This window comes from Engraulis encrasicolus, chromosome 3 (assembly GCF_034702125.1).
Source record: "Engraulis encrasicolus isolate BLACKSEA-1 chromosome 3, IST_EnEncr_1.0, whole genome shotgun sequence".
In the NCBI taxonomy this organism is placed as follows: domain Eukaryota; kingdom Metazoa; phylum Chordata; class Actinopteri; order Clupeiformes; family Engraulidae; genus Engraulis; species Engraulis encrasicolus.
In genome coordinates this window covers 7,461,331-7,479,770 of record NC_085859.1, presented here as the reverse complement: position 1 = coordinate 7,479,770, position 18,440 = coordinate 7,461,331, and the positions used below count along the sequence as shown (strand labels likewise).

The 18,440-nt window shown below is 42.8% G+C and overlaps 1 protein-coding gene across 1 annotated transcript in view; it reads left to right on the top strand.

The window, feature by feature from the left end:
• The window catches only part of LOC134445627 (zinc finger protein OZF-like), a 111,574-nt gene that overhangs the window by 19,786 nt on the left and 73,348 nt on the right, over positions 1 to 18,440 (top strand). The window contains exons 1-2 of the mRNA XM_063194678.1: positions 1,879 to 2,141; positions 5,577 to 5,874. Of these exons, the coding sequence (XP_063050748.1) occupies positions 5,857 to 5,874 (18 nt within the window). The 5' untranslated portion in view covers positions 1,879 to 2,141; positions 5,577 to 5,856. Of the gene's footprint in view, positions 2,142 to 5,576; positions 5,875 to 18,440 lie in introns of the transcript that reaches the window.

The window sequence follows — 18,440 nt, the reverse complement described above, 5'->3', positions numbered from 1 at the left end:
AGACTTCACGAAAGGCCCGAGTTACTGTTGCCTGAGTGCATATTGGTCTTTGAAAAAAAAGAGACCCATGACTCTGACAGAATATTCACTTTTAATTCAATTGAAAAGTGAAAACTATGCCCAAAACAAAAAACATTTCTAACCCTAACCCTAAAGGTAGGCTACTTTTTCCGGACCGTGTGTTCTTTTGTGTGTGTGTTTGTTTTTGTCTGAAAAGAGTGCGCCTTAGCGTCATCTGTGCACATCTGTGCATCTGTCAGACTTGACGGACCAATGAGATTCTTGTTATGCTCCTCTATTAAAAAAATAGGCTTTTATATATTACATTACATTGCTTATATTATATTATATTATATTATATTATATTATATTATATTATATTATATTATATTATATTATATTATATTATATTATATTATATTATATTATATTATATTATGTAATTACGCCTATCATTGTGTAGCCTTACTGTGTTGCTTTAGAGATCTAAAAAAGAACTATAAGACGAATAATCCCCTTCCTTCTTCAATACTTTTCTTGTAACTCTCAGGATAAATAACACAAGGCTATAATTCAATTACCAAAGTGAAACTCTTCAGTAATATGATTATTTTCAGTTGTGTAGTCTACTCTTTTTATGGTGGGTATAGACTATTGTATATTTGAGCATTTTTGAAGTGGGTATACTGTATATTTGTGCTATTCTAAATGATGCACCTATCAATTTTAAGTGGATAGGCTGTAGGCCTACTGAAATCCCTGACATTTTTAAGTGGGTATACTCCGTATAGGCTGCCTGCGTTCTGCGTAGACTACACCTCTGATTAGGCTATTTTACTCACACTATTTGGTGTTGGGGTGCACTGGTGAGTTTATCCCCTCTGTGGACAGAGGCGGACTTTCAATTAGGCATACCTAGGCAATTGCCTAGGGCCCCGACCTTATCTGCCCTCCACAGAGGCCCCAAATGTCACACCAGTCGTGGTAGACATGCAAAAAAAGCAGGCCTGATATTAATGTGTCACTTATGTAAAGTAATCAAAGATCTAGGTATATGTGACAAAACCCTTGACTGGCACCAAAACACCCAATTTTACGTCTATATAATGACTTTTGAGGGCCCCATGTTTATATTTTGCCTTGGGCCCCAAAATGGCTAGATCCGCCCCTGTCTGTGGCCCATAAGTCAGCAGCCGCTCTAGGTACGGCCTTGCACAGCCCCCAGCAGGGGAAAAACAACTCCAGGGGTACATTCCAATATGACACCTTGCCTCCTCCACTTGTGCTTGTGGCCTCGCTCCGCCTCCTGGCCCCTCCTCCGTGGAGGAAACAAATAAGTTTCCCCGCTGTCAGCCTAGCCAAAACAACTTTTGGTAGACTTTTTTTCATTCACCATCCAGTTTGCAAGTGAGAAAATGACTTTACAATTGAGCTTTTGCGAGATATTGAAATATAATGCTGTTGACAGTGATGTCATCATGATTAGACCTACTTCCTGGTAGAGGCCACAAGCACAAGTGGAGGACGCAAGGTCGCATATTGGAACGCACTCCAGGTGTCTGTCCATTGGTATTTGTAGGGAGGCAGAGAGTCCAGACATTGCTGTTGCCAGATGTGTCTGATCAAATCCCGCCCAAAAGGTTCTCAAAACCGCCAAAATGCGCTTAATTCCGCCCAATTTCAACCAATTACATTGATTTCTATGGACACAAAACTGCAGAAAAAAACACCAAATGGCCAATTTTTCCCGTTTTTACCCGCAGACGGCCATCCCAAGTAGCCCAATTGGGCAGGTAACCGCCCAATCTGGCAACACTGCCATTGCTTGTCCTCCAAGGAGAGATAAATTGGTCCTGTCGCTATAGCAGGGCGCCGAAAGAAAGATAAGATTCTTTGTTTTGGGTAGGCACAGACATTCTTTTACTGCTCTGCCGGGATTCTCATGTGACGGGCAGCAGCACATTTCACATGCAGTTGAAGTTCAAGCAACCTAGCTTCCAAGCCTACAAGATTCGCACGGAGTGCAACGCCTAGAAAACTTTTCTGGTGCTGTCAATTACTCACACAAGCGCCATGGTCGGATTTCCTGCATTACTGGAGCACTGAATCTGAAAAAAAGACGACTGATCACGACTCCCGAGGTAAGATGGACCGCTGGCCACATTAATTTAATAGCCTACTCGGCAGTGGTGTAGTCTACGTAGATCGCGGGTATACGGAGTATAGGCTTACCCACTTCTAAATTTCAGGGATTTCTGTATACCCTCTTAAAATTGATTGATCCATTATTTTGAATAGCACAAATATATACAGTATACCCACTTCAAAAAATGCTGAAATATACAGTATACCCACTTCAAAAAATGCTGAAATATACAGGCTATACCCACCATAAACAGAAGACTACACCACTGATACTCGGCTGCTACAGTCCATCACCTCGCCAATTACTCACACGCTTGCCCAAGTGGCCATAAACTGCCGGAATATGCCTGCAACAACATGTCATCATCCATTGCGTATACATAGTGACGCGCTGATTTGAACCCACTATCGCGTGTCTCCAATAGGCCTACGCCTTTTCAAGTTAAGGCGCTCTCCACAGCGCCCTGTAACAGGTTTGGTTTAGGGATGGTTTTGGTTTAGGCACAATAAGTGACACAGTGGACACTTTATATGTTGATGTTTGTGTGTGTGTGTGTGAGAGAGAGAGAGAGAGAGAGAGAGAGAGAGAGAGAGAGAGAGAGAGAGAGAGAGAGAGAGAGAGAGAGAGAGAGAGAGAGAGAGAGAGATGCCTTGGCAAAATGTATGTAACAGTGAGCTACTTATGGTTATTTTATGTGTAAGTATGTGAGTAATGTCTAGTGGTCAATGTCTTCATTTATGTCTGTTACTGGTTCTACGTTTCGAGTGCGCGTTTGGCAAACGCAAAATGTCAATTATCAGGGTTTTTTTTTTTAAATAAATGACCTAGATGTTTCCATAGTGTATACATTTAAATTTCCAAACAAACAAATTGATAGCTTAATCTTAAATCATTTGATAAATACTCTTATGAAAGGTAACATTTACTTGATTTTTTTGTCAACAGTGTTATGGACAAATACTATGTCATTTCAAACATATATAAAAATACTACACAGTTGAAACATACGTTTGAAAGTGCTTATATCCCTTAAAAATAATGTTGTCATTAATTTGTGCAACTGAAAATGTGATTGTTGAGCTTCATAAGTAGGATTTTATGATTCACTGTGATACAGGCTAGCACATTTTTCATTATAAATCCCTGTAACGTCTGATTTGAATTTACAAACCCCAACTCCGATGAAGTTGGGACGTTTGGTAAACAGTGAATAAAATCAAAATGCTATCATTTTCAAAACATTCAATCTATTCATTAGATGGAGAGTAGTGAAAAGACAACATATTAAGTGTTAAAACCGAGAAAAAATATTGTTTTGGGGGACATATGTACTCATTTCTAATTTGATAAATCCAACACGTCTCAAAAGAGTTGGGACGGGGATCAGTGAAATTTAGTAAAAATCCAAATAAGATAAAACAACAAAGAAGAACATTTCAAAATGAATTGTACTGATGGACAATATAGGTGTCCAGGTATAAGATCATCACAGAGAGGCTGAGTCACTCAGAATTAAAGATGCAAAGGGAATAATTACCATAGTTATTACATATATTTTTGAATTCCCTTTGATTTACCACGATTGAGTGTATATAAGACATATTTTTGTTAATAAAATCATTGTATAGGTTCATGACATCATGAAATATATATTGGCTGTAGTCTCACTCTAATTCCTGGAGTGCTAGAGCTATTGAAAATTGACCATATTAAGAATGCTTAATGCATGAAAATGACACAGGGGTTTAACATTCTCCTAAGCACCTGAGCTCACTTGAAATAGACCCAGAAGACATGGGAAACTGTCCTTTGCTTACAGAAGTCAGCAGAAGTTGTAGAAGTCCATTCTTTTTGACAATAATAGAGCATTGCACATCCTGTGCTACAGTGAAAATGGACCATCCAACTTGTGTTAGTGCTAGCTTCAAAAGTCAGCCTCCATGATGGCATGCGGATGCAGTAGTGCATTGGTTAAGATGTTCTCACTCATCTGTAGAGTTAAATACAGTGCTGAATGGTATAAATGGGTTTTAAACAGCATGAAAAGCCACTCATGCATTATATTTTGAAGGGAGATCTTCGATTACTGCCACATAGTAAGGTCAAATTGCATTCTCTACTATGTTTTAACAGTTTGGCTCCATCATAAGGACCAGCATGTGATAAAATGGTGGGTTTTTGGTCAAGACCTGTCACACTGTAAGCACTACAGAAAGGAAAACATTGCAAAACATGACAAGGAATACACCCACCATTTAAGCTGGTGAAATCATGTCCAAGATAGGAATTAACACTGTTTTTTATATAAAATCATCTCATCGGTTAATGTATTTAACTGTTAAGTGTTGTCTTTTGTTTTGTTTTTAGTCTTCCTCGACATTTGCTGCCATTTATTGTCCCCGTCCCAACTCTTTTGAGACGTGTTGGATTTCTCAAATTAGAAATGAGTACATATGTCCCCCAAAACAATATTTTTTCTCGGTTTTAACACTTAATATGTTGTCTTTTCACTATTCTCCATCTAATGAATAGATTGAGTGTTTTGAAAATGATAGCATTTTGATTTTATTCACTGTTTACCAAATGCCCCAACTTCATCGGAGTTGGGGTTAGTAGTCACCCTCCTTACACAAGACTTCCTTCTCCAGAAATAATCCCTAGTGTCTGTTCATAGGATTTTTCCAACACATAAGGGATCAATAGCACAAAAACACTTTCAAAACAGTCAACCGTGTTACTCAACTGTGTTACGGTCGACAGTGCAGGGGAACAAGTCTGCACAGAGCAGACAAACCCATCTCCCTAGAACACAAATTATTTTGTTTGTTTGTCTGTCAATATGGAGATAAATGGGCAAAAACATATGTCACAGGTGTGGGGCGCGCGTTAGAAGGACAACACACAGCTGTGTGGTAACAAATATATTTTACATTGACCTACTTTTCTGACTGAAACATTTGGAAGTAGATTAAATTGATGGTGTTAGTGCAACACTTGCTCATGGTGTTATGTATCTGTTATAGAACGTATTCCTCTGCACCTAATATGAGGATGATCGATCGTGCTCCTGTTTTAAAGTTGATATTTAAAGTTGATGTTTGCAGGCTGGTGGTGGATGAGAAATCAGATTGAGATCTGCTCCTGTGTAGCATTGTGCTCCTGTTTAAAGGGACACTGTGCAGGAAATGGTCAAAGAAGGTACTGCAACTATGCTGCTCATTGCAACTGGGTTGCCTATTGCCAAATTTGATCTTTTCATGGAAGTTTACTGAGTAATAAACTAATTAGTTCTATTATGGCCCAAGTACAGTCAGTTTTGCATCTAAAAATGGCTATTTCTGGAAATTCAAAATGGCGGACCATGGAGAAAATCCCCCTTTTCATGTATGTAAAGTGTTTAAAGCTGTTGTTTCATGTTTTTGTTTTGCAGGTCTTCCCACCTGCTAATGCCTGGCTTACAATAATGGCATCCCAACCTCTAATGTCAGTGAAGGAGGAGCCAGAAGAAGATGACTTTGATGACTTTCTATACTCTTATATACGTGCACATCCAATAGAGGATGAGAAGCCTAAATTGGAACAAAACTTTAAAACTGAAATGTATGAGTCGCCTACAGTTCCTGAGCCAGACTTCATGAGGATCTTTATTAAAGAAGAAGAAGAGGAAGAGGAGGAACAGGAAGAGGAGGAGTTTGGACATTACAGCCAAGATGCATCTTCAGCAGAAAGTAAGCCAAGTTGGTATGAATTTCCATAAACTCAATCATTTAATTTCAAGTCATTTTTTTTGCACGTGTGCTATTTTGTGGTGCATTTAGACAGGATAAGAAAAAGTCTGTGATTTACTCAATCGACAGACATTGTGACCGGAAAAAACTCAACTACATCATAGAGACATTGCTATGACACAGGCCCTGTTAACCTGTGTGAAGTTGGCACCCCATGTTGAAAATCTGATTTAAAGCATTTTGGTTCGATTGTGCATCGTTTGTGCACAATTGTGCAGGAAAAATGAGCGTTTGTGCACAAACCCTCTTTAAGATATTTACATTTTAAGAGGTTGGTGACCTTAGGTCACTCAGCACCCCATTAACTTCCAAATGACTCAAAAATGGTTGGAATCGATTGTTCTTCGTTTGTGCACGTTTGTGCAGGCATAATTAATGTTTGTGCACAAACCATTTTTTAGTTATTTAACTTTTAATTTTTTGAAAGTAGGTCACTCAGCACCCCGTCAACATCCAAATGACTCGAAAATGGTTGGAATCGTTTGTGCTTAGTTTGTGCACGTTTGTGCAGGAAAAATTAACGTTTGTGCACAAATCGTTTTTATGCTATTTAACTTTTAATTTTTCGAAAGTAGGTTACTCAGCACCCCGTCAACCTCCAGACTGATCCTCCATTGAGGCAGTCGTTCATATAGGTGGTGGGCCCAGTCTCATATCTTGTCAGTTCGTTGGTGTTAACGAGTGGCAACTTTATATTTGCTTATATAACCCCCTGACAACCCATTAATCAATATTTTGGCTGCTGCCATCCTCAAAACTTGCACATTGATTTATAAAAATGACAACATAAACTAGCCGACCGAGTGACGTCACGTCAATGCAAAGTCAACGAGGCAGAATACAGCTAGCGCGTGCATGCTACCCGGAACCGTCAGATTTCATGGCAAAAAGTTACAAGTTGGGGGGTAAGTGGGCTTACTTGTTGTATACATGCAAAAAAAAAATCTCAAACTTTCAGAAGTGCTCTTTTTCGCTGTTAGTGTTCGACTGTCTGACCATCATTGGGCAACGAGAGATAAATGTCAAAAAGAGGACAGGTCTGTTCCCTCAAAGCAATAGAGCAATGAGGTGACGGGGGTAGATCAATTCGCCAAATAACTACAGTGCCTTCAAAAAGTCTACACACCCCTCCTCAAATGTCAGGTTTTTGTGATGTAAAAAATGACCGAAAGACAAATTAATTCACAGCTTTTTCCACCTTCAATCTAAACTATTAACCTGTACAATGCAATTGAGAAACAAGCATAAAGCTTTAAAGGGAAACAATAGAAAATAAAAAACTTCAATTAACATGGTTGCATAAATATACACATCCTTAAATTAATACTTAGTTGCAGCACCTTTGGGCTTGTCTGGGCTATTCCAAAACCTCAATCTTATTCTAGTGAAGCCATGCTTTTGTAGACTTAGGCGTGTGCTTGGAGAAATTGTCGTTCTGAAAGATTAGTTCCTCTGCATCTGTTAAAGTACAGACAGGAAGACCCAATTGCAGTTCAGAGATTTTATTTTTTTATCACAGGAATCCAACGAAAGATTTGCAGTCCAAAAACAGTTAACAAAAAAGGGGTAACGCTCAGAAGATTCAAAAAGGGCAAAAATGAAAAACCCCAGTATCGGTTGGCAAAGTCTTCAAGAAAAAACAAAACTCAAAAGTTGCATAAGCACAGTCCATGAAAATCTTCAAAAAAAACTCAGGTCACAAAATTCTCCAGACAGAAAAAAACTCAAAAGGCTGCCAGAGAGTCTAGGCAGTTCCAAAAAAGTCACAATAAAAGATCTTCACCAAAAATTCCAGAAAATAGCAAAAACAAGGAGCATGGTAAAAACTGAAAATTTCACAGGAAAAGAGCACTTACGAACTGGTGCACACTCGGGAAGGGACAGAACAGTCTGACACGTGGCAAAGGGTGAGCAGGGCTTAAGTAGGGGGAAATGAACAAACAATGAAGGTGATGATAACTCTTAATCCGATCTATTTAAATCGCATTTATTAAATCAGACTTAAAAGCATCATGTAACCGTAGCCAATGAAGGTGATGCCAATGAGGGGCAGGTGGCAAACAATCAACAATCATGAGGGGAAACAAAAACAAAAGCACATGGGCAATGCAGTACACAAATGGATCACTAGAGGGCAGGCACAAATGTAAACAAAAGGTGACAGGTGGAGACAGACTGTGACAGTACTCCCCCCCCCAAAGACGCCCCTTGGCGTCTCTAAGATGCAGAAAGTCTTTGGCGCTTGAAGTCAGCAATGAGCGAGGGGTCCAAGATCTGACGAGCCGGGATCCAGCACCTCTCCTCAGGGCCGTAGCCTTCCCAGTCCACAAGGTACTGGAGACCCCGGCCCCTCCGTCTGACATCCAACAGACGACGCACAGTGAATGCCTCTGCGCCATCAACTAACCGGGGAGGTGGGGGGGCAGGTTGGGCAGGGTGCATGGGGCTGGTGATGAAGGGCTTAATCTTGGACACATGAAAGGTGGGATGGATGCGGCGAAGGGGAAAAGGGAGCTTGAGCCGGACTGCAGAGCGGCTGATGACCCTGGCGATTGGGAAGGGGCCAATAAAGCGGGGGGAAAGCTTACGGGACTCTGTTTTGAGGGGGAGGTCTTGGGTTGACAGCCAAACGCGCTGCCCTTGGCGGTAACGGGGTGCTTGTGAACGGTGCTTGTCAGCCTGCCTTTTCATTCTGGAGGAAGTGCGGAGTAGAGCAGAGCGGGTAAGCCTCCATGACCGCCGGCAACGGCGGACGAAGGCCTCAGCGGAGGGGACCCCCACTTCTCTCTCCTGGTCCGGGAAGAGTGGTGGTTGGTAGCCCAGGGAGCACTCAAATGGGGACCGGCCAGTGGAGGAGGAGATGTGGGAATTGATGGCGTACTCTGCCCACGGCAACTGCTCACTCCAGGTGGTAGGGTTCTGGGAGGCCAAACATCGCAGCACTGTCTCCAACTGCTGATTGGCCCGCTCGGTCTGGCCATTTGTCTGCGGGTGAAAACCAGAGGACAGACAGACAGAAGCACCCAACAATTTGCAAAAAGCCCTCCAGAAACTAGAGGTAAATTGGGGACCCCTATCAGAAACCACCTCAGAGGGCAGTCCATGCAGTTTAAACACATGCTGTATCATTATTTTGGCAGTGTCTTTAGCAGATGGTAAGCCAGTAAGGGGTATAAAATGTACTGCTTTAGAAAAGCGATCAACCACAGTGAGGATTGTATTGTTACCAGCAGACTGGGGCAAACCCGTGACGAAGTCGATGGAAATGTGGGACCAGGGCCTCTTCGGAACAGGTAAGGGTTGTAGCAGTCCCGCAGGTGGGCGTGTAGAGGTCTTGTTTTGGGAACAGATGGGACAAGAGGCGGCAAAGGCCTTGGCGTCCTCTTTCAGGGTGGGCCACCAGAAACGCCGGGAGATGAAGCTGAGAGTGCGGTCGGATCCAGGGTGACAGGAGAGTCGTGACGAGTGGCCCCACTGCAGTACCTGAGAGCGGACAGAGGTAGGAACAAAAAGAAGGTTAGATGGACACTGACTGGGGCTCGGTCTACGACCCTGGGCAGAGATGACCACAGACTCAATGTCCAGCTGCGCCGCCCCGACAATGCGATTTAAGGGCAGGATGGTGTCTGCCTCTGTGGAATCTTCATCTGTGCTGAAGAGTCTGGACAGGGCATCAGGCTTCACGTTCTTGTGGCCAGGGCGGTAGGACAGGGTGAAGTCAAATCTTGCAAAGAACAATGACCAGCGAGCCTGACGAGGGTTGAGTCTCTTTGCAGAGCGGAGATACTCGAGGTTACGGTGATCTGTCCAGACGAGGAAGGGTTCGCTGGCCCCTTCCAGCCAATGCCTCCATTCTTCCAGGGCCAGCTTTACCGCCAACAGCTCCCGGTCCCCGATGCTGTAGTTCTGTTCTGTAGGAGTGAGGCGGTGAGAAAAAAAGGCACAGGGATGAACCTTGTTGTCCTTGGCAGATCGTTGCGAAAGCACGGCTCCCACACCGACATCAGAGGCATCGACTTCCACGATAAACTGCCGAGCAGGGTCAGGATGGACTAAAACTGGGGCTGAGGTGAAACGTCGTTTCAGGACCTGGAATGCATTCTCAGCTGCAGGGGACCAGTTGAACTTGACCTTGGAGGAGGTTAAGGCAGTGAGAGGAGCTGCCAGGGAGCTGTAACTTCGTATGAAGCGCCGGTAAAAGTTGGCAAACCCCAGAAAGCGCTGAAGTTCACGACAGGATGAAGGAGTTGGCCACTCCACCACTGCCCTGATCTTGGTGCAGTCCATCTTCAGTGTCCCGGCTGAGACCACGTATCCAAGGAAGCCCATGGTGTTGCGATGGAATTCGCATTTCTCAGCTTTGACGAAGAGCTGGTTCTTGAGTAGTCTTTGGAGGACTCTGCGGACATGTGAAGAGTGCTCAGAGAGAGTCCTGGAGAAAATAAGAATGTCATCCAAAAAGACAAAAACAAACTGGTTAATCATGTCCCTCAGCACATCATTCACTAATGACTGGAAGACGGCAGGGGCATTGGTCAGTCCAAAAGGCATCACTAGATATTCATAGTGGCCGGAGGCGGTGTTGAAGGCCGTCTTCCACTCATCCCCTTCTCGAATGCGGACTAGATGGTAGGCGTTTCTCAGGTCAAGCTTAGTGAACACAGTTGCCTCTTGCAGTAACTCAAAGGCGGAAGACATTAAAGGAAGGGGGTACCTGTTTTTGACGGTTATGTCATTGAGGCCTCTGTAGTCAATACAGGGTCGGAGTGAACCATCCTTCTTCCCAACGAAGAAAAATCCGGCACCCGCTGGAGAGGAGGAGGGCCTGATGATGCCTGCTGCCAGAGATTCTTGGACATATTTAGTCATGGCCTCAGTTTCAGGACGAGATAGGGAATACAGTCGCCCTCTAGGAGGGGATGTTCCAGGGAGCAGATCAATTGCACAATCATAGGGGCGATGTGGGGGTAGAGAAGAGGCTCTTGACTTACTGAAAACTGCCTTGAGGTCCAGATATTCAGACGGGACAGCTGAGAGATCCGGGAACTCCTCCGCTGGAGTGGAGACAGGTGGTGGTGTCTGTGCCTGGAGGAGACATTGGGAATAGCAGAGGGGGCTCCAGCCCACAATTAGTTTAGTGGCCCAGTCAATGTGAGGATTATGCTTAACTAGCCAGGGGTGGCCAAGAACTATAGGGGCATGAGGAGAGTCAATGACATAAAAGGCCAACAGTTCATGGTGATTACCGGAAAGGCATAGACTCACCGGTACGCTGACATGCGTGATGTTGGCTAGCCGTCGACCATCCAATGCATTTGCCACCAGTGGTCTTTGAAGGGCAGTTGTGGGTAATTGCAGCTGGTTCAAAAGGGTGGAGTCAATGAAGTTCGCCTCAGCCCCCGAATCCACTAGAGCCAGTAGTTGTTGTTGGAGGCTGCCAAAGCTCAAGGTGGCCGGGAGGAGAGTACGTTGCATGGAGGAGGGTGTTATGGGCGTCACACTCACCAGTACCCCTCTAGCTACTGGCGAGCGTTGGATTTTACTGGGCAGGTAGCGATGAAGTGATCTGGTTGGCCACAGTACAGACAGGATCCAGTGGTCATCCGTCTCTGTCTCTCAGCGGGGGTCAGACGGGCACGGTCCACTTGCATTGGTTGTGGGTCGGAAGAGCTGGTGGTTGGCTGAGGGGTGACCATGTCGCTGGTGGGTCTGGGACGAATGGAGAAGAATCTTCTACCAGGGTGCTGTTGTAGCCTAGTGTCAATTCTGATGGCTAGGTCGATCAGCTCCTCGCAGGTCGATGGAAGATCATGTGACACCAGCTCATCCTTGATCTCATCCGATAAGCCGTTCAAGAAGATATCAAAGATGGCCCCTGCGTTCCAGGAAGTGGATGTTGCCAGGGTCTGGAAATCAATGGCGAACTCGGAAACAGACCGGCGACCCTGACGCATGTGTAGCAGTTCTCTTGCAGCTTCATGGCCATGTTTAGAACGGTCAAAGACCCTCTTCATCTCTTCACAGAACCCACGGAAATCCTCGCAGACAGGTGATTCCACCTCCCATAGTGCTGTTCCCCATTCCCTGGCTCGCCCAGAGAGTTGAGTGAGAACATAAGCCACTTTAGCTTGGTCAGAAGGGAAGGTGGCAGGTTGAAGTTGGAAAATGAGTGAGCACTGGGTAAGAAAAGAACGGCAGGTGCCAGGCTCACCAGAATACTTCTCGGGTGGGGGTAGACGAGGCTCATGGGCAGCTGCAGGTGTGGAAGAGGAAGCTGAACGTGATAGCTGCAGAGGCTGAATTTGAGCAGCCAGGTTTCGGACACTTGCAGCTACAGAGTCCAGCTGGGTGGAGTGTCTGCCAAGCATTGCTCCTTGTTGTTCGAGGGCGCTCCTCAGCTGCTGCTGGTCTGCTGGGTCCATCTTGGTCAGACTGTACTGTTAAAGTACAGACAGGAAGACCCAATTGCAGTTCAGAGATTTTATTTTTTTATCACAGGAATCCAACGAAAGATTTGCAGTCCAAAAACAGTTAACAAAAAAGGGGTAACGCTCAGAAGATTCAAAAAGGGCAAAAATGAAAAACCCCAGTATCGGTTGGCAAAGTCTTCAAGAAAAAACAAAACTCAAAAGTTGCATAAGCACAGTCCATGAAAATCTTCAAAAAACTCAGGTCACAAAAATCTCCAGACAGAAAAAAAAAACTCAAAAGGCTGCCAGAGAAAAAAGTCCAGGCAGTTCCAAAAAAGTCACAATAAAAGATCTTCACCAAAAATTCCAGAAAATAGCAAAAACAAGGAGCATGGTAAAAACTGAAAATTTCACAGGAAAAGAGCACTTACGAACTGGTGCACACTCGGGAAGGGACAGAACAGTCTGACACGTGGCAAAGGGTGAGCAGGGCTTAAGTAGGGGGAAATGAACAAACAATGAAGGTGATGCCAATGAGGGGCAGGTGGCAAACAATCAACAATCATGAGGGGAAACAAAAACAAAAGCACATGGGCAATGCAGTACGCAAATGGATCACTAGAGGGCAGGCACAAAAGTAAACAAAAGGTGACAGGTGGAGACAGACTGTGACAACATCTTCACCTTTCTACCAGGGGGGCGACGGTTTTGTGCCACTACCACGGCACCTGTCGGAATTTTCATAATTCCCTCCTCCCTAATGAAGGCCCCAGTTACAGCTGAAGAAAAACAGCACAAAAGAACAATGCTGCCACCACCATACTTCATGTTAGGTATGGTGTTATTGCGGTGATGTTTTGCGCCAAACATACCATTTTGAATTATGATAAAAAAGTTCCATCTTGGTGAGGTAAATTTTGCAAAAAATACTTCTGTAATCTCCCAAATGCATGTGGGAAGATGTGTTATGGTCAGGTGAAACTGAGGTTGAACATTTTGGACATAATTCCAAAAGGTATTTTTGGCACAAAACATCACAGAAGTGACACCATACCTAACATGAAGTATGGTGGTGGCAGCATTGTTCTTTTGTGCTCTTTTTCTTCAGCTGTAACTGGGGCCTTCATTAGGGAGGAGGGAATTATGAAAATTTCCACAGGGGCCGTTGGTAGTCGCACAAAATCTTTGGCCCCCTGGTTTAAAGGTGAAGATGCAGAGGAACTAATCTTTCAGAACGACAATTTCTCCAAGCACACGCCTAAATCTACAAAAGAATGGCTTCACCAGAATAATATTGAGGTTTTGGAATGACCCAGACAAGCCAAAGGTGCTGCAACTAAGTATTAATTTAAGGGTGTGTATATTTATGCAACCATGTTAATTGCAGTTTTTTATTTTCTATTGTTTCCATTTAAAGCTTTATGCTTGTTTCTGAATTGCATTGTACAGGTTAATAGTTTAGATAGAAGGTGGAAAAAGCTTTAAATTTATTTGTCTTTCTGACATTTTTTTACATCACAAAAACCTGACATTTGAAGAGGGGTGTGTAGACTTTTTGAAGGCACTGTATGTGCCAGTAAAGTAATGCAAGCTGTGTTATTTTTTCCAGTAATAGGAAAATGGTCAGGAATGAAATGCCTACGTTGTTTCAATGATTAGGTGAATTATCTGCCTATGAAAAAAGCCCAATATGCGGATAAATATTCCTGTTTCAACTTTGAGGGGCGGAGACTTCCCATTGACTGTGCATTATGTGACGTCACCCCCAGTCTTTTTTATTTTCGTTATTTTTTAATACCAACGTGCAACTTTTCAGCGTGGCAACAGCCAGAATATTGCTTTACATATTGTCAGGAGGTCTTATCCTCCTGACTACCAGGGGAAAAAAAGTTCAAAAATCTTTGGGTTTTTTTACTCCCCCAATTGTTTGAAGGCAAAAAATGAGATTGACAACATTTTTTTCGAATTTTTATTTTTTATTTTAAAGATTTAATGTGTCCATTACAGTGGACATTGGAAGGCCGTACATTGAAAATGTACCTTAATTGCTATCAATCAATCTGGATGAAAAAGCATAACAATCAGTTTAATAATTAGTAAATTTGAGCATTTATGAGTTTACAATGAGTGTTTTATTGGTTTGAGGTGGAAACTGGATGTGTCTGTGACCATTATCATTCATGCAGGTCATCTCAAGTCAAAGCAATTTTGTTTTAAGCAACTGGACTTGCAGTTGAAGCTTGAATGACATGTGGTCCCTCAACTGAGAACTTTCACCAGAGTTGACTAATTTTACAGTTCTGATGTGTGAAATATGGGTTATTATCTCTGGAACCAACATGTGTCATGTCTATAGGATTAATTTAGTCTTAATTTAATTTTTGGTTGAAATATTGTCCTGCAAAGTTCAGACACACATCAGAGTCATGCTCCACATGGGGCGACAAATGCATCAATAGGGAACGTTCTGCTTGTTCTGATTCTACTTTTCCTTCTTGAAATGAATCCTAAGAGGTCTCTGAATCTTCAGCATCTTCCTCAAACATCACATCTAGGATTATTTATCAATAATATGCTGTAAAGTGTCTTTCCTTCTGATTCTGATTCTGACTTTCTGAGAAGAAAAATACTAACAAAATGGAAGATGTCACTACCAATGTCCATTTTAGAGGACATTTCTTTAACGCCTAAATATGGGAATTAAATAATGTTACATTCATTTAGAAATGGTTTAATTATGCTCTGAAGAGATTGAAATAACATATAAAGCTGATGTTTTAAGACAATAATTGCCCACTTTAAAGTATTATGCATTTACTTTCCCTTTAGCCAAAAGCGGCCTATTTTTAATGGACACCATTTTCCTTGCAAAGAAATAGAAAGTTCCCAAAACCCCACCCCTACACACATGGTATCATTGGAAAGCTCTGAATGTCCTCTTCAAAGACCATTGGGAGTTAGCACAGTAGTGTGTATGGGGTGGGAGATATTGCGGTTTACAAATGTCCTCTAGAGAGGACAAAAATGAACTGCTGGTAGTCAGGAGGATATTAGAAAAATCAAGTTGCCACTCGAGAGTGAGAACGAAACTCGTTTTCTAAAGAAGCTACGAAATCTAGCCCACCGTCTAATATGCAAACTAGGGAGGCGGAGCACTCGGAGGGTCACAGGTAGCCTCAAAATGAATGGCAGTGAACGAGAAGCCAGCGCATTGAAGGATAAAACTTGCTGTTTTGAACTTGTAATCGTCTGGGGAAACTTCCTTCAAAGTTCACAGCCCACCTCGTGAATTCAGGGAAATGACAAAAAAGTGGGACAAACATACATACATCCAGATGACCACGAGCACTTGAAGAATTCACAGTCCCCCCCCCCTTTTTTTTAGTTATTTAACTTTTAATTTTTTGAAAGTAGGTCACTCAGCACCCCATCAACTTCCAAATGACTCAAAAATGGTTGGAATTGTTTGTGCTTCGTTTGTGCATGTTTGGGCAGGCAGAAATAAAGTTTGTGTACAAACCGTTTTTATGCTATCTTACTTTTACTGTTTTCGAAATCGTTTGTGCTTCATATTTGTTTGTGCTTCATGTTTGTTGCCATCATGTGATTGGCTGACATCAATGAGAAGTTGGAAAGGTGTGCCTAAAAAATTGGCCATTGAGTGCAGATGTTGGCCTATGCACATTATTTTCTTGTGTACAATATGCCATGCTTAATGATTATATGGATTTTCTGCTTTTTTGTATTATTGCCATGTTTCTTTATGGATGCTATACATAGAAATGATCTGAGCAGGAAAAGAAACAGCACTTTATCTGAACGAATATGTAAGACAAAATGTCTTGCAACTATGTTGTATTGTATATGTATTGTTATTGAGTTGATTTCTTTTGTGAATTGGCTTACCTGAGGGAGGGGCTGTTAGTTAATAATGGCTCAGAGCCTCAGTGTTGAGTTGAGCAGCATAGGAGACGGTTGTGTCTCAGAATTGATATGGAAGTAGTTGCGCAGAAGCTGTTGAGCTGTAGTCTGGCACTCTTGCCAATTTTGTTTCATGACTTTGATCCTCTTTGTTTTGCTCATTTTGGAAGCCCTGTGAATGCATGCAGTTTTAAGAAAAAATGAAAAAGAAGGAAAATAATAAAAAATCTTGTCCCTTGCGAAGAAAACTGTCTCTTGTCCACTCCGTCGCTGGTCGTTCACTGCCATTCATTTTGAGGCTGCCTATTTTGCATATGAACCGACTGCCTCAATGGAGGATCAGTTTGGAGGTTGACGGGGTGCTGAGTGACCTACTTTCGAAAAATTAAAAGTTAAATAGCATAAAAACGATTTGTGCACAAACGTTAATTTTTCCTGCACAAACGTGCACAAACGAAGCACAAACGATTCCAACCATTTTCGAGTCATTTGGATGTTGACGGGGTGCTGAGTGACCTACTTTCAAAAAATTAAAAGTTAAATAACTAAAAAATGGTTTGTGCACAAACATTAATTTTGCCTGCACAAACATGCACAAACGAAGCACAATCCATTCCAACCATTTTTGAGTCATTTGGAGGTTAATGGGGTGCTGAGTGACCTAAGCTCACCAACCTCTTAAAATGTAATTATCTTAAAGAGGGTTTGTGCACATTTTGCCTGCACAATCGTGCACAAACGATGCACAATCAAACCAAAATGCTTTTAATCAGATTTTCAACATATGGGGTGCCAACTTCACACAGGTGCCCTGTTAAGGTCTAACAAGGCAAAGGGGTTTAACTTCCATGGTGCCAATACTGCTGGGTGGCACTGTAAAAATAACAAATATGTAGATGAAACTATATTGTAGAGAGGAGTTTTGCATAAAAATGAAATTACAGGTAGACATGTCCAGTCTATTAGTCACATCCAGTGCTCTTAAAGGGACACTGTGTGAGATTTTTAGTTGTTTATTTCCAGAATTCCTGATACCCATTAATGTTACCTTTTTCATGAATACTTAATACCACAATCAAATTATAAGTATTCATCATGACATCAGAAATAGCCATTTTCAGCTGCAAAAATGACTGTACTTGGGCCATACTAGAAAATATTAGTTTATTACTTAGTAAACGTTAATGAAAAGATCAAATTTGGCAATATGCAGCCCAGTTTCAATGAGCAGCATAGTACCTTTTTTGCCCATTTCCTGCAGAGTGTACCTTTAATTAACTTTTTTCACTCCCAGCCAAAATGGTTATTGATGTTACACTTCGAAGAGGGGATGTCTGCGCTTCAGCCTTGGTGGTGCTCACCGTCGAGGACAGCAGTATAAAGACAATCTGGGCTACTTCACAGTGACTAGACCCAGAGATGACTGGAGCACTCAGCAACTTGTTTTAGAGGTTTTTTATTATTTTGGTGCACAAAATGACTGACGTTTCGGCGCACCTGCGGACTGGACTCTGAGGAAGGCGCAGGTGCGCCGAAACGTCAGTCATTTTGTGCACCAAAATAATAAAAAACCTCTAAAAAAAAAGTTGCTGAGTGCTCCAGTCATCTCTGGGTCTAGTCACTGTGAAGTAGCACAGCTTGTCTTTATACGGTAATTATTGATGTTAATTTTACTAGCCAAACACACTCTCACTAATGGGTCAAAGTGGCTTTTCTTTTCTACCAGCCAAATGGATGTTTTTTTATACCAGCATTTGGCAGGCTGACTGGTGTTAATTTAGAGCCCTGGTCACATCTATTGGTGTAATGTAGTGACTATGCCCAGAGATTTAAGAGAAGGGCAGTCATGGGTGAGCGGTTAGGGTGTCAGACTTGCATCCCAGAGGTTGCCGGTTCGACTCCCGACCCGCCAGGTTGGTGGGGGGAGTAATCAGCCAGTGCTCTCCCCCATCCTCCTCCATGACTGAGGTACCCTGAGCATGGTACCGTCCCACCGCACTGCTCCCCATGGGGCGCCACTGAGGGCTGCCCCCTTGCACGGGTGAGGCATAAATGCAATTTCGCTGTGTGCAGTGTTCACTTGTGTGCTGTGGAGTGCTGTGTCACAATGACAATGGGAGTTGGAGTTTCCCAATGGGCTTTCGCTTTTCGCTTTAATATTTTGTCCCAGTTGAC